At 37.3% G+C, this 23,833-nt stretch overlaps 1 protein-coding gene across 2 annotated transcripts in view; it reads right to left on the bottom strand.

The window, feature by feature from the left end:
* SYT1 (synaptotagmin 1) overlaps window positions 1-23,833 on the bottom strand; it is a 507,590-nt gene that overhangs the window by 5,798 nt on the left and 477,959 nt on the right. For both annotated transcript variants that reach the window (XM_081059199.1, XM_081059198.1), the window contains exon 10: window positions 1,423-1,556. In XM_081059199.1, the coding sequence (XP_080915325.1) occupies window positions 1,423-1,556 (134 nt within the window). The remainder of the gene's footprint in view (window positions 1-1,422; window positions 1,557-23,833) is intronic.

Raw genomic sequence — 23,833 nt, 5'->3', positions numbered from 1 at the left:
CCCACAGAGTTCTGCTGGATAACGCTGATTTCTAGATTGCTTTAATCTTGTTGTTAGATCCATTTTCTAATAAAATGTTAATTTGCAAAAGAGACAACATCAACATTGTGAATAATAATGATGAGAACCATTTACTGAGTGTTCCTATGTGCTTGGCACTTTTCTGAGTGCTCTTCTAGGCATAATCTTACTTTATGCCGATTGTTATTATTCCTATTTTATATTGAGGAAATTCTAAACCTCAGTTTCCTTAGATATAAAATTGGGATAATAATGGAAACTCTCTCACAAGGTTATTATAAGGATTAAATGAGATGGTGCATGTAAAGTGCTTAATTTCGGTCGAGGCACTAAATAAATATACAATAAATGTAGCTATTATGTTAATCTTCATGGAATAAAGGTGTGATTAATTCATAAAATCCTATATTCTAAGAATAGATTAAAAGTGAAAATATGGAACTAACAAATATCTGCTGACTTTTTTTATTCTGGACCTTTCGAAAGTTTAAAGGTGTAGTTTTGAGACCTACCCTTCACTTCTCCTTCAAATTACTTGCAAACTGTTATATTATTGAAAAGATGGACCCACATTAATTATTTAACGAAACAAAAGTAGTGTTGCTTTAAGCAATCTGACTGTCTGATATCCATTAAAGATTAGTATGAAATAGCCCATAATTATTGGATATAAACTTTGGATTCCAATAGTCTCACTATGGATATAAGATGAGTAAACCTTCAAAGTATTTAAAAGTTATTAAAAGATCATATACTATCATTGTGGCTATATGTAGCATCCTATTTTAACCACAAGGTCTTTTAATAGAAAGCTTCCTATTATAACAATTTTTATCTAGCAAATTAAGATTCCATCTTTACAAAAAATACCCATCCACTCCAACTCAGAAACAAGAAGCTGAATTTAAACAATTAAAAATACGACTTAGCCTAATTTTTCTATCGTGAATTGTGTTTTAATAATAAAATATTAAAGAGGCATATTTAGCACCAACCAAAATATTTCTCTTATCTGTATTTTTTTTTTTTTTTTTGCTATAAAGATGTGATATGAAGAATTACATATTATGGCCTGGCGGTAAATAGTGAAAGCTCATTTGCTTTTGGCCTTTTACCCTTTGTGTATGTAGTTTTTAGGTTAGCAGAGTTGTTCTGTTGATTTTCTTTTTCCTACTTTATTTCCGTTCCACAGAATGCCAGCTGTTTTGGGCTGATGAATCAGCACATCCCGTGCTGTGTATTTTATCTTTTCCTTCTTGCTATAGCTTGAGCATCAAATGTGCATGGGAATAAGAATAGCAATTCTAATGGAAGGCATGTGCCCTGATAATTTACAAGGTCTGTGTGCTTAATTTATGTGGATGAAGTTGAATGGGAAGAGAAAATTAGGTTCGACATTACCTGGATTTGCTCAAAGGGTACTTCAAAGCTGAACGACTCATTGTAGTAGGGGTTAAGTGTGTTCTTTTTGATTGTTGTCTTTTTCTTCTTCAGCCGCTTGCCATTCTGCATCAGATGAATCTTCACGTAAGGATCTGAAAAACAGAAACAAAAACTTCAGGAGATCAGAGACACATATTTTAGGTTATAATTTGCTTATAAAAAGATCAAGTATTCCCAACAGGAAAATAATTGTATGGCATGTATTCAGTAGTTTTAGCATTTCATATTTAATTGAAAGATTTAAAGTAACTTATGGTCTATACTTTTTGCCATGGTAGCATCAATATTCATAGTTGGATTTAAGAGAAGAGAGCAGTGGTGGGCTTGTAAACCAGGTCTTTGGGCAAACACAGTCTTGACACGTAGCATTTGCTGGTGTCCATTGTTTCGGCATTCTCAGGTTAGCTGATTTCAAGCTACGAACAGTTTACTACCTGGCTTACTAAATTGCTGAACATTTAACAGTTGTCTCTGTGAGCTGGTAAAGAACTGGCTGCCGCGTACCGGTGTACGGGAATAACTTGTGAGAGGACAAAGGAGCAATTTCATTCATTCATTCATTCATTTATTCATTTGCTCAACCAATGTCAGTTAGGCATTAGGGATATAGCAGTGAACAAAACAGACTCTCCTTGTTTTCATGGTAGAACTTCACACTTGTGGACATACAGACGATAGGCTTGTACAGAAAAGAAATGCCTACGAAATTACAAGTTGAGAAGACTGCTCTGGAAGAAAAGAGTAGAACAAAGATATGATAGAGACGACCAGGGTCAGTATGATGAGTCTAAGGTAGGCATGAAATTCTTAGCTCGCTCAGGTGAGCTAAGGCCTCTTTGTGGAGGTGACATTTAAACAGATATAAATGTTGAAGGGTGTGTGTGTGTGTGTGTGTGTGTGTGTGTGTGTGTGTGTGTGTATGTGGAGAGAGAGAGAGACAGAGAGAGAGAGAGAGAGAGAGAGAGAGAGAGAGAGAGAGAGAGAGAGAAGGTCCAGGAGCTGTGCCTGAGCATTCCTAAGTAGACTGGGTAGAGAGACCTCCGAGGGTTCACAGAAGAGTAAGCCATTACACACACAGGTAATGAGAAAAGAAGCAGCAAGATTCCCTTAGCAGTTTTCCCCAAACCTCATTAGGTAACAATAAGGTAAAAAGTAAGTCACTGGAGAGGTGAGATTATTCCCATTTACACTTCTCATTGCTAATGGATGAATGACATACTTTCAGGTCACCGAGAACCAACGCCCCAAACCTCTCTACTATTTTCTTAAACATTTTCCTACTTCATATGTAATGCATTTTCATGATAGAAAAAAAAAACATCAGAAAGCAGTGATAAACAACAACGTCAAAAAAGAGAAACACTGAAATCATCCATAATTTTACTCCCTTAATTTTTTACTTACCACTGCTAAGCCTTCCAAAATTTATTTCCTCTCTTTCAGAACATACAGAGCTGGGAGGAACTTTACAGATAGCATAGTCTACCCACAAATTTTTAGAAGACAAAACTGCAGACCAGAAAATGTAGTTTTCTCTCTTCCTATCCCCAGTAGAAAATAAACCCTGAACAACAGAAACTTGGTCTGCCGTACTCACTGATTGAATTGACTAAACAGTACCTGAGACTATTCAGTTTTCGTTGAATGAACAAGTGGAACTTCTTTAGGCCCCCATAAATTCAGAGTTTCTTGGTGGCTTAGAAGTCCTGGTCCTTGCATAACAGGACATACTTTTATGGAAATGGTAAAACAGGCTGTAATGAGACTCATTGGTGTTGCTTTTGCTTTTCTGGAGTACAACAGCTGGACCCCATGTGTGGCACCTAAACTTCCATTTGGTTTTTGTAAACATATAAATACCATGGGTAAATGTACAAGCTATAGAATTAGGCGACCATCCTTGGGGAATCCATTTCTCTGTGGCTTCATTGCTTTGTCCTGTTCCCAAAAGAAGCACTTGTGGAACTCTTCATCATTGAGATATACTAACAACCCTTCTTCAACACCATTTAGATGATCCCTGTTGCCATTGAAACAAATGCAAGACTTGGGACACTTTACTTCTTTTATTTGTTTAACTTATCTTTAAAAAGGTATAGGGCCTCTTTGTTTTTCTAACTTTGATAGAAAGGAAGGTCTGTTTTCTGATGTCTATCTAGTCTCTAATAGTACACGACTATAACGTTTCAGTTCTCAAAAACGATAGACTAGAATCAGAAGGAAGGTTCTTCATTCCCAATAATAAACTGCAGGTACATTGAGTACAGATTTATCACCTCATTTTGGATGATTTTCAGGTTTATTGTTTGGTTTTGTTATCGATGTAGCTCGGCTACCCTTCAATAACCATTTGTCAGGATTTCTTTTTATCTGAAATCAGCTTAACTGGACTTTATCTCCTTTCTGTTGTAATAGCTGTTATGATTTGGAGGTTTTTCAGGACACTATAATGATTCACCCTCAAACTTTTATATGTTGACAAGACTTTTTTTTAAAATTTATTGTGGTGACATTTGTTAGTAAAATTACATAGATTTCAGGTGTACAATTCTGTATGACATCATCTATAAATCCCATTGTGTGCTCACCACCCAGAATCAGTTCTTCCATCACCATATATTTGATCCCCCTTACTCTCATCTTCCACCCCCCACCTGACAAGACTTTTTAATATACAAAATTGGGGGTTTTGTTCCTATGTTCACAATTATGGCAGGGTGAAAAATAGCTCCCTTAAAGGATGTCCCCATTCTAATCCTCAGAACCCAGTGAATATATTAACTTACATGGCAAAAGGGACTTTGCAAATGTGATTAAGGTTAAAGATCTGGAGATAAGAAGATTATCCTAGATCATCAGAGGGCCTGATCTAATCATGAGTCTTTAAAAATGGAGAACCTTTCCTGGCTGTGGTCAGAAAGAGATGTGGCAATAGAAGAAGGGTCAGAGGTATGTTACGTTGCTGGTTTTTAAGATGGACGAGGGTGCCCACACGCCACAGAAGGCAATGGCCTCTAGAAATTGGAAAAGGCAAGGAAACAGATTCTCACCTGGAGCCTCCAGAAAGCAATGCAACCCTGCTGACACCTCCATTTTAGCTCAGTGATACCTGTGTCCGACTTCTAGCCTTCAGAAATATAAGATAATTAATGTGCTGTTTTTAAAACTAACTTTGTGGTAGTTTATCATGGCAACAACAGAAAACTAATGCAACAACCAAAGTTGAAGAGAAGGTTCTTTTATCTTGCAAGGTTTGAGGATGAGAATTAAATTTAAATAGGTCTAGAAAATGAAATTTTGGAAATAATTTATATTCTGTCCAATCTCCTAAAAATGATTACTCGGTTCTTGAAAGCAAAAACCTTCAAATAGTTTATCTTTTTAATTAAAAAATTGTTAACTAGAGCATACAATCAGAAGATGAACAGTCATGTACAGATGTTTCCGGATTCATGGTAAAATTAGTGAAAATGGATGAAATGTTAGAGAATAATTTGTAAAGTCAGATTAGGTTTAATATAATAATATTCCTTTATATTTTTAGAGTACTTTAAGGTTATAAATGTTTAAAACATTTTTATCATCTCTAATCTTTACAACAATCTCAGTGAGGAAACGGGGGCTCAGGAAGGCTGGTTTCCCCTATCCCCCAAGCAGTCAAACCAGGGTCTTCTGACTCTGAATCTGTTGCTCTTTGTGATATGTTGGGGAAACAATTTAGTATAGAGTTTACAAGTATAGTCCTGGAGCCAGACTAACTCGAATCTTGGGTTTGCTACTAGCTGTGTGTTCTTGGACAAGTTATTTAACTTCTTTGTGCCATAGTTCTTTCACCTTCAGTTCGTGAGAATGATAACACCTAGCTCATAGAGTTGTGAAGATTAAATTGAGTTACTACAGGGAAAGTGTTTCAAAGCATGCCTGGCACATATTATTATTAACTATTATCATAGTTTTGTGTAAGGGCTGACATCTAAGTCAGCATCTACATATCAGACTCCCCTCCAACTCATTTTCCTGAATTGGTATCCACAGTTAGCAAATGGGGAAAGTCTTTCCATTTCCTGCAGAAGTCAGCCAAGCTGCTCCAAGTGCCAGATTGACTTCTGAAAAGAAGTATATCCACTCTAAGCCACTGGGTCATTACTGAAGAATTTAATCATGTATGAGATGAAAGAGAAAGGGAGAGCTTCATTCATTATGTATGCATGTATGTATAAGGTGGTCTTGAGGGGTGAGATGGGAAACTAATTCAACATCTTGTACAGTTTTCTCCTGCTCCTGAAGTCAGTAGGTTAAATTACACAGAGCTGAAGAGTTAAACTTGAGAGTTCCAAGTGTGCATTTATTACTGAGGCTCTAGGATAATGTGTCAAAATGATGATTTATTGAGCTTTCTTTCCAGATATGGAAGACAGCTAATGTTGACACACTTAGGCATATTATGTATGAACCATTTATTTTCCTTATGCTGCTTAAAATGAGAAAACAAAACAAACAAACGAAAAAAAGAAAGCCCTCCGCTTTGAAAGGATAATACAGGTAACCCCCATATAACATGGTTGTTAGATTCCTAAAAATGCCGTGTTATGCGAATCCATGTTACATGAAACAAAGAACTAGTATAAAAAAGGGGGCTAGGTTCCAAAAATTTAAAAACACACTATTATATTTTTATAATTAAGAGAAATATCTTTATTAAAGCAATTTTCACCAAAAGTATAACATATTAATATGTATTAAATAATGTTTCTTTCGTCATCACTACTAAGGACCATTAACCATTAACCGAAGGCATTTTCTTTTTGACAAGATATCTTCATCTTCTGAACTTTCTTCAGCATTATCTTGACTTCTTTTCTGTACTTTTTGCAAAAAATCTGTTATTTTAGATTGCTTGCTTTTAGCTGAGAGATCTTTATAAATTTTGTTATATGGTGCTAAGCATTTGTGAAGTTCTTTCTTAAACTTTGTGCTTCTTTCAGTGGAAGGATCTTCATTTAGGAAATTCTGCAGCCAAATCTGATATGACATACACGCTTGAATGAAAAATTTCAAATGAGATATCTTTTGCTCTTAAAAGCTTTTATTACGTTCCATGTTATTTGGGGAGTTCCCTAATTTTGAATGAGATATCTTTTGCTCTTAAAAACTCTTATTATGGTCCGTGTTGGTCGGGGATTTCTCTAATTCCAAATCGTGTTAGAGTGAAACCGTGTTCTAGGATGCCGTGTTGTATGAGTGTTTTCCCCAATTCTTGTGAGGATCCCAGGATCCCAGGATAATGACCAAATGAATGCTTTGGTCTCTGTGGCCATTTTCAGAGATCAGGATATAGACCTCATTTGACTGGTTTTGTGATTGGTTGGTCAGGTCCAGCTTAAGAGCGACTCTGAAGGTGGAATTGGCAATTCTACAGCTCTGCCAGTGGGCAGCTTCTTCTAAATATAATTCATGGGTTGGATAGCTTAGGGTCTGATGTCAATATTTTTGTTTATTTTGTCCCTATTTGGCATTAATCTTGAGTGGAAATCCTCTCACATAAGTCTCCCATATTAATTGGTAGGAGTTTCCTTTCTGAAGGGTTTCTTCCAATGACCAATTCCTAGAAGGCTGATTTAGCCATAATGCTCTGATATTTAGCTCTAGACACAGTGAATTATCATCTACCCATTGTCCTTCAGGCACTGCATCCCCTCCCACTCACCTACCTCTGATATTTCCTGGATACAATGAATCTGCCATCCTCTTTTGGTCAGGGAGTAGAATGGTGATGACATATGTATGCCCCTATTTTTCTGCTGTTTCAATTACCAACCTTCTCTACTATCTACCATGCTGTACAAAGGCTTGGTTGATTTGATGACTGTCTATGGAGGTGGTGGGAATGGGGAGGTTGGGTATGGCAGTCAAAAGAAACTCTAGAAGTTCTCTCTCTTCCAGATAATTATTATTATTTTTGTTTCTGCTTAAATTTTTACCTGGTGTAATATTTTTTTAAATTACAATTTATTGGGGTGGTAATGGTCAACAAAGCTACATAGGTTTCAAGTGTACAATTCTATAATACATCATCTATACATTGCATTATGTGTTCACCACCCAGAATCAGTTCTCCTTCCATCTCCATATATTTGACCCTCTTTACCCTCTTCTACCATCCCTTCCCCGCTTACCCTCTGGTAACCACTAAACTATTGTCTATGTCTATGAGTTTTTGTTTCTTTATTTACTTGTCTTGTTCCTTTGTTGCCTTCAGTTTTATATCCCACATATCAGTGAAATCATATGGTTCTCGACTTTTTCTGTCTGACTTATTTCTCTTAGCATAATAATCTCCAGTTCCATCCAAGTTGTTCCAAATGGCAGTATTTCATCTTTTCTTAGAGCAGAATAGTATTCCATTGTGTATATATGTGCCATATCTTCTTTATCCAATCACTTATTCAAGGACACTTTGGTTGTTTCATATCTTGGCCACCGTGAATAATGCTGCAGTGAACATTGGAGTATATATATCTTTACGGATAAATGTTTTCAGATTTTTTTGGCTATATACCCAGGAGAAGGATTGCTGGGTCATATGGTAATTCTATTCTTAATTTTTTGAGGAACCTCTGTACTGTTTTCCATAGTGGCTGTACCAATTTACATTCTCACCAGCAGTGTATAAGGGTTCCTTTTTCGCCACAGTCTCTCCAGATAATTATTGACACCACCTTAGCACTTGTTATCCACTTGTTACGGACTAAATGTTTGTGTTCTCCCAAAATTTATATGTTGAAACCCTAAACCCCACTGTGTTGGTATTAAGACATAGGATCTTTGGGGAGTAATTAGGTCATGAGGGTGGAGACTTGTAAGAAAGGATATGAGAGAAGTGATCTTCTCTTTGCTGTGTGAGGATACAACAAGACAGTTGTAAACCAGGAAGAGACCTTCACCAACAACCAGGCCAGGCAGCACCCTGATCTCACACTCCCAACTTCCAGAACTATGAGAAATAAATGTTTGTTGTTTAAGCCATCCAGTCTATGGGATTCTGTTATAGCATCCCTAGAAGACTACAATAGCTCCATTTCTGCTAAACAATCCTTTGTTTCCCTCTTTTTCTCTCTGCACATGAGCTGACCCTTCATTTTCTTCTGTCCTTTCATCTGCCCCAAGACTCTCAGACATATTTTATAAACTTAATCATGTTTGATATTATTTTAACATTTAATAGGATTTTTCTCTACATTACCTTTCTCAGATGTCTTACAATGCAACCTAATGCTTCCAATATAATTGCTACTTCTGTTAAGTAAAGTGTCTGGCCACAGAGTCTGGCAATGGAATGCAATGTCTTCACTAACCCTGATGTCACCAGCATGGTTTTAACTTGTAGAGATACATTCCCCACCCCCAAAATACAGAGTAAACTTGGAGGAAGACTTTGGAACTAAGTATAAAATTCAGTAAGTAGTTTTCCTTCAATTATAGGGACAAAATGGGCAAGCTTTGCAGAAACATAAGTACAGCCTATATGCTGTACTATAAGGTCATAACCACCTCAGCTCTTCTCTGATGCTTCAGACAGGAAACCTACTGAACTCATTACCCCCTGTCCTCCTTTTAAGCCTGTTCTTGTGCCATCAGACCAAAAAGTTAGAAAATTTGGGGACATCTCTACTTCTCATGAATACCGGGGGTTACAAAAAATATATATACAAGTGGACACTTTGGTCAACGTTGCTCAAGCAGTAGTTTGCTGTAATCAGAAACGTCTGGATGCTGATGGTAACTACTTTGAGCACCTCTTGTAATTGCAGAAGTCAAACATGACTTGCATTCGTCTTTTGTTATCAGTATATATTGAGTATTACAATTTTAATATCGTTTTCCTTTCTTAAAATGTGTATACATTTTTTTGGCTTCCTCTGTATATGGTCTCTGGTTTGTTCCCTCTCTCTAACTCGTTGTCATATTTCAAGATCAGAAATTCAGTCTCTTTTCTGACTATGCCTTCAAACCATTCTTTACATAATTGCTAAAACTATATTTGACTACACCATTCCCCTCATTAAAAACCTTTAGTAGCTTAACAATGAAAAAAAAAATCCAAACTTTACCATGGCATTCACCACCCCATTCTAACTTACTTGTTTCATTTTCAGAAACTACATTGTACTCATGGTCCACAGTCATCACAGAGAATTTAAAACGCCGTGCCCTTTAGCCTGAAATGCCATTTCTTTCTTTTCCCACGTCATCCCTGAAGATGTTACTGATGACTTTCTCAGTCAGAAACTTTCTCTTTGAAAGATGAATCTTTCTCTGCCCTGCAGCATTTCCTTTTGTATGCTTGCAAAGAACATATCTTGTTCTTTTCTGGTATTGGAGGACTTCTCTTGTAATCTAATAACATAAAAACAACATTCCTATGGGAAAGTGTGTTTTGAATTCAGAACTATTGGCTTCAAGATGCATTTTGGGAAGACTACCCGCTTGTAATATGGGTATTACATATTACCCTAATATCTAATACCCTAGCACACTGTTACCCCCTTCTTCCTTTAGGCAATTCTAATGTCACATTATGCTAACCTCATAGAAATATAATTGCAAAACAGCTGGCTGTAAGCAATGATCCTTTTGTGTGAGATATAAAGAAGCCACTAAAGACATTTTGTATTTACAATGAGAGCTAGAAAGCGGCAGTTCAAAGTCAAATAATGTAAGATGCCTGCAGTTTTCATGTTGACAATTTTGCATAATTATACTGTCTTCTTTCTTAACTACCACAATGACCATGGGCACTTATGACCATGGCCTTTCCATTTCAACCAAACTTCTCTTGATAAGAAATAGCCTTTTCAGCTGTTTTGTTCAATCCTTCTGAGCCAGTGCCCAGCTTCTGAGTGACTTCAGGTATTATTCCTTTCATCTTTTTGTCTTTGTATAATGTTCACAAAATTTCAACTTAGAGTGTTGGGTAAAGAAAGTAATACTTGCATAATTAGGGTTCTGAATTCCAAGTGACTGTAAACCCATTTTAAAATAGTACAAATTGTAACAGTAACTTATTGACTTTTATTATGGAAAAGTTCACAGGTAGGGCTGTGTGGGAAAGATTGTTAATTGTCCCCTAAAATCTATTTCCCCTTCTTTTTTAGCAATAGAATTGAAGGTTTACTTGGGCACCAGAGAAGTAGTTCTCTCAGATTCTCTTAGGACTCAGTATAACCAACTAACTTCTGGCTGGCTATTGGAAATATGTACGTAAATTCCACAGCTTATCCTTAAAACAATGGTTCTCCTGGGAGGCCATTTTGCCCCCCAGACACTTTGCAATGTCTAGAACCATTTTTGATTGTCATAACTTGGGGGTGGAATTATAAGGACATTGAGTGGGCAGAAGCCAGGGATTCTGCTAAATATCCTACAATGTATAGTACAGCTCTCAACAGTAAAGAATTATCAGGCATCAAATGTCAATAGAGCTGAAATTGTTAAACCCTACTTTAAAATAAGCTTCATGCCCTCCACTCTTCCTTTCTTTTTTCTTGCTACTCAAATGTGTGATGGGAGAACAGTGAACCAGCTTTTACCTTGCAACATGAAAACAATACTCTACGGGAATGAACAACAAGATAGGAATATCCTGGGTCTCTAGTTAACTTCACCATTCCAAACTGCCTGCCAATCTTGCCACACACACACAGACGTCAGGGTAATAGAAATACTATCTTTTTGAGCTGCTGTATTTTGGAGTCTCTTTGTTACAGCAGTTCAGACTGTTCCCTATCTGATACAGATTCAACAGTATCAGTAAGGTCCCAGGTTTGCCTGTGTCTCTGCTCAGTTTTCTGGGAAGTCCTCCTGAAATTCCACATGGTGGCCTCCTCAAGACCTTCTCAACTTTCCTCTTAAGGATGTGAATGACTACATCAGAACAAGTCTCATACATATCACCACATGATACCACCCAAGGCATTAGAGTCTATATCAGAATTCCCAGGAAAAGCCCCGGTTCAGTCTGATTGGACTAATACAGATGAAATATCTACTCTGTATTAATTCTGGTGAAGATAACGTGATGAGCCAAGCCGGCTTAGTTCTGGGTCCATCCCCAAGCCAATCAGGAGGGCCAGGAGTCCTACCTTTGGAGTTACGGGTAGGCTCAACTTTATTCTAAGCATAGGCTCAGAATAGAATACAGTGGTTCCTTAAATAGAAATTAGAAGGCTCTTACCAAGACAGTGGGGATTGGAAGTTGGGAAGCAATAGCCAATGTTTATAGAGTTTCTCAACCTAGGACCTCTAGGATTGCATTTCTGTCTGAACTTGGAAATGTGCATACACTTATTTGTAGAGAGACATTCCTTCCCACTTGAGATCAAATTCTTAGGAACAAGACACCAAGCACTTATATAAAGTGGGCCAGTAGTAGCAGAGACAGCAGAGTTAAAACATGGCAGGTTTAGGATTCAGAGATTCTTTGCCCACTGCAGCCTTTCCTGTGTACTTATTGACTAAGTCTATTTCATCAGTAAACCAATCATTTAACAGTATACAAATAATTAAATAGTAATAGTGTTCATGGAGCAAACAATTTCTATTTCCATCACTGGCAGTTACAATACATTTACTTGAGGGTGGCCTTTTTTTTAAAAGTAATTTACAAGTACTTAGAGAAGACTATATCGCAGAGCTTGTGTCCTTATAGTTTAAAATGCTCCCTGTAATGCGATAGTAAGGATGCAGCATTAAAAATATATTCTGGGAAAATTTTCTATGGGAACACACAATTTAACAATGCATTTTCATTAGTTATGTGCAGTATTTACTAGTAACGGCCACAGAGAAAATCAACCTCATGTTAATGAGACAGGTCATAAAATAGCAAAGGCTGATTTGGTTCATTAGTGGTGGCAGAGTGCTTTGAGGAGACAAAACCATATATGCAAAGTGCTATCATTATGCATTAAGTGGAAAGCATTTTTGGTTGTGCTGGAGGAAGCCACCAACTTCCAACTGTCATTTCTAATGTTGCCAAATGGACTGTACGTGACTGCCAGCCGTGACTAAAAATGTAGGAATGCACATACAAAAACTGGAGAACAGGGATACAGCAAAGAAAAATTTCTCAGATGTGGCGTGTTTCTGGGCAGGTAAAGGAGCAGTGTGAGGGGGTGAGTTCCACACTCGGTAGAGGAGAGAGAGCACATTCTGTTTGCAAAATCTAAATATTTTCTGTTCAGTTTTTAAGGTGAAATTCTTTGTCTATAATTCAACCCTTTCCCCCCCTACTTTGGAAAGTATTTTGGGAAGGGCAAATACATGACAGTAGGAGGGGCAGTAATTATGTTTGATTCTTTCTGGATGACTACAAAGACTTCGGTGGAATGACCAAGTGTAAACTGTTTGTATGCGCTGGTTCACGAAAACAAAACCAGACAAAAGGTTCAGTAAAGCAAACAAAACTGCAAATGGCAAATTTTAACTTCCCCCCCCGCCCCTGGAGTTTTGGGCTTAGCTTCTTATTTATGCCAGAGGAAAAGTCGCTAGTAAGATAGTTCTCCTTTTTTTTTTTTTTAACAATAATATGGGACATTTTTACTTGATAACATTGCCAGGATTTTTAAGCACATATAGTATGTCAAATGGATGCTACTCCTTATCCACATCGAGATAGTTTCCAGGCAATTCAACTTGAGTATAAAATGAAAACAATGTGAGACGACAGATGCTTTTCCACATAACATGGCTGAACAGGATTAGAGCTCGGTAATGGGGTTGGTTACCTCAGGCTGACCCAGTTCTCCAGTTGGTTTAGTCAGAATCAATTTTACTCTCGTTAACTTCCTATTCCTTACAGGTATGTGCTTTAGAATGTCTATGTCTTCTAAACAATCTGCTGTCTAAGCATTAGAAAGTTTATGGACTGAGACTATCTTAGGATAATTGAGGGAGAGATGTAGAAATATTTCCAGAGGCCTGTCCTCATTTTGAATTGTTTCTAGAACTTGTCAAGGGTCTGCATAGGTCTCCTAGTGAGTGAGGGAATGGCCCCTAAGTTTTCTTAGCTGGAAATATCTCAGTGCTTCTTTTTCTGCTTGAAAAAGAAATAGTTTTATTGTCCTCAGGAGGGTTTCTTTCTCTTTGCTGTTTCCTTTCCTGCCTTTAAGTGACATGGTTGAACCTGTGGATCCAGAAGAGGATGAACAATGCAGCTATCATTTTCCCTTTAGAAAAACAGATAGTGATTTTAAGACTCATATTTTTGTTGATGACTCATACTTTGTAGCTTCGGCTTGCGATTTTATAATATGAATAATGCATGTCCTTTTTTTTTAAAAACACAATTTGAACACCCCGGTTGCTTTATTATTAAGTTTCTTTATTTGAATGGTGATTTCCCTTCTCCTTCCAGAGAGAGAGTTCATTTTAATTCATTGATGGCCAAATATGGTTCTCATCCATGAAGCTGTGAAACTTTGTTTGACATCTTCTGGTGCTCTACACATCAACAAGATAAGTAGCTTTGCAGGAGAGATCAACTTCTAGCTTGGTAATTTGGTTTGCTTACAATATTGTAAGGACAAAATAAAAACAAATCATGGCTTCAATATTATACTGAATATAGGAAAATGACATGGAGTAACATTCTGTAATGATTTCACTGGTTTTTTTTTTTGAAGTGAATTTGGGATTAAAGTCAATCACTACATATCACTATTTCAGATCTCAGTAAAAACTCACAATAATGTTATTGTATACATTGATTTCTTTGGAAATCACTGATTTCTTTGGAATTGACATCACCCAAGATATTTCCTCCCTAAATCTGGGAGAAGTGAGAGTTACATCTGGGCTTTAGAGTTAGCTAAATTCTTTATATAGAAAATTTGGTTTCTATGAAAGGGTTTAATTCTTTGCAAGATTCCAGAGCCACATACTAAATGGCCACAGAGATGGCCCAGAGGTATCAATGCTAGGGCTGGTCTTACTTTTCCCACATTTTACCTTTTCTTGAATCACAGACATTGTATAAGCTGACATCTTTCACCTTGATGACTTTTAGTCTAAGATAACTTAAGTGCTTATTCCATTTTTCTAAACATTGTTTCTCAGCTCTGTGCTATAGAATTTATCCATCCATCCATTCATCCATCCATCCATCCATCCATCCATCCATCCATCCACTCAGTTACTCATTTACTGAGTGCCTATTGTGTGCCAGGTATTTATCTTTCAGCCAGTGTCCTGTTCAATCCTGTTTCCCCATGGTTGCCATAGAGCCTGGCACATGGTAGGGATCCAGTAAATATTTGTTAAATGTCTGAATGAATCAGTGACACGTAAATATCTATGGGGCAACTCTTAGGGAAGAAAGTGAGGGGTTACAGAAAATTATAGAAACTGGTTTGTTCTTCAACGAGCTTATAGTTCAGAAGAGAAGACATAAATTCGTGAAAAGTTAAGTTCAAATCAACCCACATATTTTTGTAGTAGGAAGGCTAGCATAAAACAGTGTGTGTTTTCTTGCTAAATGATTTGTACAGCAATGACGGTGAGAGGAATTCAGAGCAGACAGACACCCTTCACTTAGCTGGAAATGCTTAGTTTGAATTTAAAGCTCTACATTTAGGGAGTTCAAACAAGTGTCAGAGAGAACTAACCTTCTGTTAATTCTAAAAATCATCAGCTCTCCTGCCTTCTTCTCCCTCCACCTCCATATACAGATGTCCAATTTCATAAAACATAAATACAGTGGTATTTGGATAGTATTTAGGCTTATGGAGAGAGTGAAAGAGGTCACTAGATGGATTATTTTTCTTTCAACTTGCTTTTTCCTTTGGTTTTTCCAGTCTTCCCAGGCATGGCTACCCTACCATTATTTTCATAAATAGGTGACCCATACATCTTAAGGTGGTTTAAGTGAAATGGAATTTTGCATAATATGCAGAATTTTATAAACTATAGGATCACATGTGCCTGTAACATTTGCAGGACCCAGGTGAAGACTACAAACGTAAGTCCATGTACCATATGTCAAATTGTTAAAAGTTACACATTACAATACAAGTTGTTAAAATATGTATTTTCTCTTCTCCTATCTTGACTTGAAATAGACTTTCATAATGAGTAGTTTTACATGGGGAATTCTCAGACTCCTGGAGTTTCTGCGATGGGAACTGGCAGTGTGGGAGAGTTCGCGCACGGCCCTGCCCTGTCCCTACCCCCTGCTCACTGTCAGCTCCAGTGTGCATGGTAAGCAGGGACACCCCGCCTTGCATGTGCAAGCTTCATTCACCAGTCCTCCAAAGCTGCTCCTCAGCCATGGAGTATGTACCTGCCTTCAGGTGGTCATACTTAGGGAAAAGTTTTCAAAGACCTTGTGGATCAAAGTGAGATCCACACTTTGGTCCCACTCCAGGGACCCAGAGCCTAGTCTAGAATGGAGAGTTCAGTGCGGCCTCCGGATGAGTATGTCCTATTGGTCTTGTGGACTATTCATCTCCCTGAAGTGTAGCCTGAGGAGGACCAGAGTGGGGTCCTCTAAACTCTGGATTCCAGAGCAGGGTCCCTCTTTGCCCACAGCTAACAGCTGTACTACACATTCTTCCCAACTGTTAAAAAGCTCTTAGCAGGCACTGCACTATTCCTTCTCTTTAGTGTATCTCATTTATTCTTCATGACCACCTGAGAGATAGGTACTGTTACCTCCATTTTACCGTTGAAGAACTCGAGACGAAGTAATTGGTCCATGGTCACACCGTTAATATTAGTTATGATAAGGGTCCTGATTCAACTTTCATAAACTTCTAATTCTTCCTAATTCAATATTTGTAAACTCTCAAGTTTAGAATATATACATTGTACAAGGTGGGATGATTAAAACATGATATAACTCCTTAGCTTATTTCCAACCCAGTAATGATGCTGTAACTCAGATGTTCACATTCCTTAGGCAGACTATCAGATCCTGAATGATCTGGCTCATCCCTGCATCTCCAGCTTCGTCTCTCAGGATACTATCCCCTTGCTGCCTCTGCTCCAGCCACACTGTCCCGTCAGCACCTTCAGTATACTGTGTTTCATCCCTCTTTGGGGCCTCATGCTTGGAAGGCCTCCTCTTCATGCCTCCCCCCGACCCCCCAGCTCCATACCTCTTTAACAAAGCTCAGCTCTAATATCACTTCTTCATGGAAACCCCGATTCTCCATTTTGAAGCAGCTTCTTTTTTTCCAATCCTCATAAAAGATGGCTATACTCTACTAAAAGGATGGCAAATGGGACTCGGTGAAATAGCTGATTTATCCAACAACCCTTTCCCTGAGCTTCTCATCAGAAAGACTCTTAACAGGTGCTGCTCCAGACTGAACAGAACTTGACAAAAGTTACCAGCTGCAATAATTGTAGTGAGTTCATACAATAATTTGCTTTGGATTGTGAGCAGTTAAGGACATGTATTTTCTTAGAGCACAGGGAATAAAGAAAGCTATGGAATCATTTTGGAGAAAAGCTATTCCATATCATTCTTCGGAAGATTGTGCCCTATTTGTAAAGCAAGTTTATCTAGCAAAAGGCTCTGAAATATGTTTTTTTCCCTTGAATAACTGCCTGTGGTATGGATGAGGTTAGAACACTCTGTTCTCATTCTTCCCAGTTTAGCTTCAGGGTGGGAAGAGTTGCTTGTGCTAAATGCTAAGCGCTATCATCTCTAGGAGGGAAGATTAGACACGGAGGAGGAAATAGTCTAAAGCAAGCTCATGATTTGCCTTGAAAATCCATCCAAGAGAATGCAGAGTGAATTAATTTTGTGGAATTATCGGGCAGAGTCAGAGGTCTGATTTTGAATCTTGTTAGACACATTCTTGATGAATAGGATTCCAAGTCTAGTTTCAAAAGGGTTAATTCTTACCAAGCAGTGCTGGATGTGAATATATTTTAAAAACCTCACAACTTATTATTTAATCTGGAGGCCATTTTAAAGAGACAGTTAAATATCTCTACTGAACAAACAAATAAGAGGGCAGACATTATGTTCTAAGAGAAGCTACCATTTATGGGCTCTGAATTAAATGGAAAAGCTCTCTGTGTTTTTAATGCCTTTTTAAGGAAATGGAATAAATGAGTCAAAGACCATACACCAGTAATATTAATGCTTTTTGGGTAAAACAATTCCTACACAACTCTCTTAGATGGAGAGAAGTCAACATTTTACAAGATTAATTTGTGCTAGACTCTTTGGAGTTAAAATTTACCTAATAAATTGTTAGTTAAAATATTAGTGTATTTCCCTCTCAAAAATATTGAAAGAGAGTCATATGTAGTCAAATGAAAGAAAATTTTCTTATAATGGCATTTTCAACATGGTAGCCAGACCGGTGTAAAGAATTTAGTGAGTTAACTAATATGAATTTGATATTTGCCCTCAGTTCAGAGCAATGTGATTTCAGGCAGGAAAGGTCTTTAGGACAGAAATTGAAAAGAGAGCCCAAATGAGTTAAGTGACCTTGATTCAAGATTCTCTGTGGAAAACCAGACTCACTGTACATGGTTTTAAAAAGGGTGATTACTTCTTAATCTTGCTGCATGGCCATTGAGATCATGAACAGATGAAAACTGACTTGGAAAACATGGTTAAAGAGGTTTTGAAAGTTCTTGGAGGGCACCTTATAAGTTACATCAGGTTTATTGAACATTCATTGTGTCAGCACTTTGTTAGATGAGGTGATGAGATGGTAGGAAATATGGACACATTGCTATTACCTTGAAAGCAGTTACAATGAGAAATGTGTGTGGAAAAAGGAATTCCCCTGAAAACATAAGAACAAATATAAAAATGGCATAAAACATGACCTTATTGGGTTAGAAGAAGGAAATTAGGTCTATTTGTTCTATTTGGGGTAATGCTTGGCTTACATTGTTTTTTGCTGCTTCTAAGATCAAAATAAAGTTTTAAAGTTGTAATGTTTATCACTGGAATTTTTACAGGTGCACATTAAAATAGTAAAACTTTCTCAAAAATAAATAAATAAAAGGCGGCAGCTGAAGTGTCAATGGATAGCACAATGATTAATGAAAAACATTTAAACTTAGAACATTAAGCCAGATCTGCATACCATCACAAACATAAGTCTCACAGAAAAATTGCAGACCAAAGAGAGGGTGGAGAGTAGACTCTGTGACATAATTCCGAGGAAATCAAAACAGCCATCAAAGTAGTCACGGTTTTATTTAGGAACTATTAATGGCCAATCAGTTGTTTTGTAAAAATCAATCCTCACCAACCACCCATCAACCACATTGCAGTACCCCTAGAAAATCCTCAAGAAACAGAGGCTGAGCAAGAAATGGAAGCTATGCTAACACTGCTGAAAAATTAATGTAACCATGGCCGTACATTTCAAGTAGTAGAAAGAGGAAAGATGTTTAAATGCATATACCTGCTGTTGTCTGTGCTACCATCTTTCCTCTTGGAGTGCTTAAGGATAATTGCCATTTCACAAAAAAACTTTTGTGAATCCTAATTATGAACAAATCTATACACACACACAGTATATCTGGCACTTGTTTGTAAAGGTACTGTTAGGGAAAGCATCATTCATTTGCAAGGCTCTCTCTATTGTTATTTGTTGTTTGGCAATGCAGAAATTCCTTTAAATAGGTCATCACAATACTGATAATCATTTCCACGGTAACCAGCTTTCAAGGCAACTGGCTTGAGGATTACATTTTTGGACGGAGGAAATTACATTAGAGGCATGGTAGTGACACAAGAAGATGAAATCTAGTGCCATTCAAATTCCCTTATAAGTACGGCATTTATCAAATATTCTCTTCATAATCTGAATTAAGTAGGATTTATTTGGAAGACATTTGTAGGTAATGCTCAGTCTCTTACTGTTTGCAATAAAAGGCACAAGTGTTTGGTTATTTCTTTTACTGTTTCAGTTAAGCAAATAGATCTAGGTGCTTGGGATTTCTGATACTAACTCAGAGCACATATCTTGGTAGAAGTCTAGGGATGGGTATTTATTCTCATTTACTGTCTCTACCACTACCTGTATAGGTTTGGCATATTTAGAAAAGAGCTTGGATTCTTATGGGATTGTGCAAGAACAATCCTGAGCAGAGGTATCATGAAATTGAAGAACTCTTCTGACAAATGTGTTTCCTAGATATGAAGAAATCCATTTTTCAGTGTCCAGGGATAAGACCAACCAACTTCTTAGAAGTACTTTGAAGTTTAAGTCCTTGAAATATTTTTCAGCCAAGAGAAGCTGGCCCACAATCCAACCAAATCACTTCAGCTTTATGTTGTTGTTGTTTTTTTTTAACCTGTGTCTTAAAGTACTTGAATAATTCTGAGAAAGGAACTAACTCATGGTGATCTTATATTTGAGATCACAGGTAGGGTATTAAAAGAACTAGCTAAGAGAAGTAGTTGAGGACTCCAGGTGAAGGTGATGGAGTGACATCAGATCACAGATCACAGAGTCTTCCTCTCTCTCTTTCTCTCTCTCAACTAAAAAAGTGAATGTCAACAAGAAACACTAGATCCCTCCTCCCCAACATTAAATCAACCACCAAATAAGGCAAGTAGTGAAACTTAAGATGGACACCAAAACAAAACACGCATACCTACACACACATGCAAACTGCTGGCCGAGAAAAGAACAGGTTTGGAGTGACACAGTGCAGCCCCCAACCCTGACCTCCTTCCCTGCCCCTGTGAAGCTTTATCAGTGAACGGATGACTTCTCCATTGCCTTCAAGTCTGGAGAGAATTGGACTTAGTGACTATCCTTATTTTCTCCCCTCTTTTGGCTAAGGGGTAGTAGAATGGCAAGTAGGCAGAAGTGGGCTGCTTCTTTCCGATGCCATATTGTATCAGTAGACATACCACCATAATGAATATAAACGCATGAGACAGGGTATTTTTTCTCATTCATTCACACAGTTGTATTCCAAGTGTCTTGGTTAGAATAGTGCCTAGCAGAGAATAGGTACTCAATAAAAATTTGTTGAATGATTGGAAAAAAGTCCCAGAGTGTTCCCCTTCAGTGTGTATGAGTCTTGATTGAAAGGAAGGATTAAAATTTAGTTCAGAACACCAATAAATCCCACAGGAGAGAGCAGAACCAGGAGTTCTAATTCACATAGATGTCCACAGCTTCCAAAGAACTTCTCCCCTCCCTTCTCTACCCTCTCCATCAACCTATGGTAAAGTGGGTGGTATTCAATACCAAGTTCTCAAATGGTATCTGGGGAAAACAACTTACAGTCAATGGAAATGGAGTCAAGAAGAAGTCATCTATGTTAGACCAGAACAAAGAAAAGGTCTGTATAGAGCTATTCAGGGATGAACAAGATGGGGAGAGAATAAAGTGACAAATATGTAAATGTGCTAAAGTAGTGCTTCCAAAGAAAAACAATGCCAATCAACCCATAACGGGAACATAACATGCAGAAGAATGATAGATCTCCTACTCTTAAAGAAAACATAATCCAAAGAACAAAACAAAATTCCTTGCAAGTGCTTAGTACTCTGAATCAAGTTAATGAGAACATGAATTCAGAAAAAATATGAGCTCAAAGATGAGATGATAGAACAACAGGGAGGTTATTGAATTAAGCAGTTTGAGGATAAAAACAATATTAGAGAACAAATAAAGGTGACATAGCAAGGAACAAAATAAACATGGTTGCAAATAAAATTATTGACCTAGAAGAAAGCTTGGAAAGAAATTATAAGATAATACATTGGAGTTCCAAAGCACTTAACATAAGCAAAACTGATGTCTCTGAAGAAGAGGATCCAATAAATGGAACAGGAAAAGTATTCAAAAATATTATACAAGGAAATTCACTAAAGACAAAGAATAGTGACATCCACAGGTTGAAAGAGTATATCATGTTCTAGGGAGTGTTGATAACAGAATGCTCAACACTACAAACGGATCCCTGATTGAATAATTGAAATTCAAGAATGCAGACATTCCTCAAGCACTGAAGCAGAAAAAGAAAAAAAAAAAGCAAGTCACTGAGAAGGAAGCAAAAATTAGGCTCGCCTCAAATATCTCCACAATAGCATTCAAAACAGAAGCAAGATGTCAAGACCGACATCCTATGATGAAAGAATTTCAGTCAGGGGATGACATATAATTGGGTCTTGTGAATTTCTGGTTTCAATTATTAGGGATGATGGTATAACCAACCTTAGAATATCTATCCTAGCATTTTCCAAAGTGTGTCTTTTGAACTGTAAGCCTGTCAGATGTTTCATGAAGAAGGGAAATGTGGTCAACCACTTAGAAACCCAGAATCTTTAAAAGTCTCTGCCTTAGAGATTTGTAATACATACAGCATGTAAATAACTTTAAGACCTTTTGCATTAGAGAAACCTGATTTTCTTTTTAAAAACATTCTTTACTCCAACATTTACATTGAAATGTATTTCACTTCCTAGAACACCTATTAACATCTTTGCTGAAAGAGTATTTGGCAGATTCCATTTGAAGAAAGTTTTATCTATGATAATGGAGGGGAGAAAGATTTAATAACTCAAAACAGTAATCAATCCCAAAGCAAATCATATTTATTTGTCTGCTTCCCCCAAGGACAGCAATAAAAATTTCTCATTCATTCATTCATTCATTCATTCATTCATTCATTCATTCATTTTAAAGTCTTGAAATCTAAAAATCCAGTTACAGGAAGGAAACAGTACTCCAAAAAGGGTGGTCATTTTAGGAGCACTTTGAAAGTCCTAACAATAAACTCATTCCTAAAACGGCCATTTTAAATCTTTAAGTAAGCTCAATTTCACATCTGCTTTGTTGAAAGGAATGCATCTTTGAAGGCTACATTCCCACCCTAGAACTCTGGACTTGGCAGGACTTCAACTCAGTACAAAATGAGAGAAATTTGAGGCGGTGTATTGAAACCGAACATTGTTTTTCTTCCTTAGGGAACCAGGAACAATGTAACTAAGAAGGCAAAGGAATAAATATCTTCTGTTCCAGATGAAAAACAAAGCCACTACTGGTTTGCAATACCTTTCCCTACTTCTCAGTATTTCTCCAATTTACATAAGCAGTTTCTGACAGTGTGCAGTGCCTTCTGATGAGGTTACATATCACTGCTTTGGACAGTGGAAGACTTTGCTGTCTACTTACATCCTCTCTTATGCCACTTTGAACTGGAAAAAGTATTTAATTCAAGATTGACTTGTCTCTATGTCCCTCCCATGCTGTCAGAAGACAGAAATGTGCCAGAAATGTGGAGGTCAAAGTGGGAGGGAGCTTTCAGCTTTCAGATAGTGTTATATTTGTCTGTCCTTGTAAGATACTGCCCGGAAGCTGATTGAGGGGTAGGAGCGTGGGCTGCAGAGTAATTGATTTAGAGGTCAAAGGATTTCAAATAGTAAAGAAGGAAGAGAGCCGTAAACTGGAATGTATCATAAGGAACTGTAATGACCAGGATATGCTGCCCTCTGTAGGAGTTTTAGGGAAAAACACACCAATTGAAATAGGCTGAACATTTAAAAGTGAACAATATTTATGTTGACAAGGATGTGAGCTGGAGTTTGGTAATGTCTAGAAAAGCTGAAGATGTGGTTTCATGACATCCCAGCAATCCCACTCTTATGTGAATATCCTAGAGATGATCTCCCACATTTGCATAAGGAAACACGAATAGGAATGCTTCTTGTGGCATTGTTTGTGACAGCAAGAAACTGAAAACAACCCAAATATCCATCAACAGAAAAATGTAAACATCAAGCGGGGTGTAGTCCTACTAGGGAATGCTATACAGCAATTAAAAAGTAACAAGTTTACATTAATCAACATGGGTACATCTCACGAATAGAATATGGAGAGACAAATTGCGTAAGGATACATACTATGATACTATTTATATAAAGTTTGAAAATATAAAATACATAGAGTATAAAACCATTTGTATAACTGAAAACATGTAAACTCAAAACTCGGTGTGTACGTAATAATAACACGTATAGGAATGATGAACATAAAATAGGAAAATAGACCTGAGAATCATAAACTCAGATTCAAGATAACGGTTACCTCTGAGGAGAGAATGAGAGAAAAGGGATAGGGAGGGACACCCGGGGTGTTTTGATTATATATGTTAGGATTCTTTTATGTAGTGCGTATATGAGTATTCCTTATATTATACTTATTATTGTGAGGCCTGAAATATTTCATATGAAAAATTGAGGAGCTTTGATTGGTATTCATCTAAAATTTATGATGTTCCTGCCATGTATCTAGCATAATGCCCTTTCACATTTGGCAGTAGTCAACACTGGGGGGGTCTGTGCTTATACATGTAACTGAATCCCATTATC

The sequence above is a fragment of the Rhinolophus hipposideros genome, assembly GCF_964194185.1.
Source record: "Rhinolophus hipposideros genome assembly, chromosome: 9".
In the NCBI taxonomy this organism is placed as follows: Eukaryota; Metazoa; Chordata; class Mammalia; order Chiroptera; family Rhinolophidae; genus Rhinolophus; species Rhinolophus hipposideros.
The sequence above is the reverse complement of the archived record's forward strand: the minus strand, read 5'-3'. Positions and strand labels throughout refer to the sequence as shown.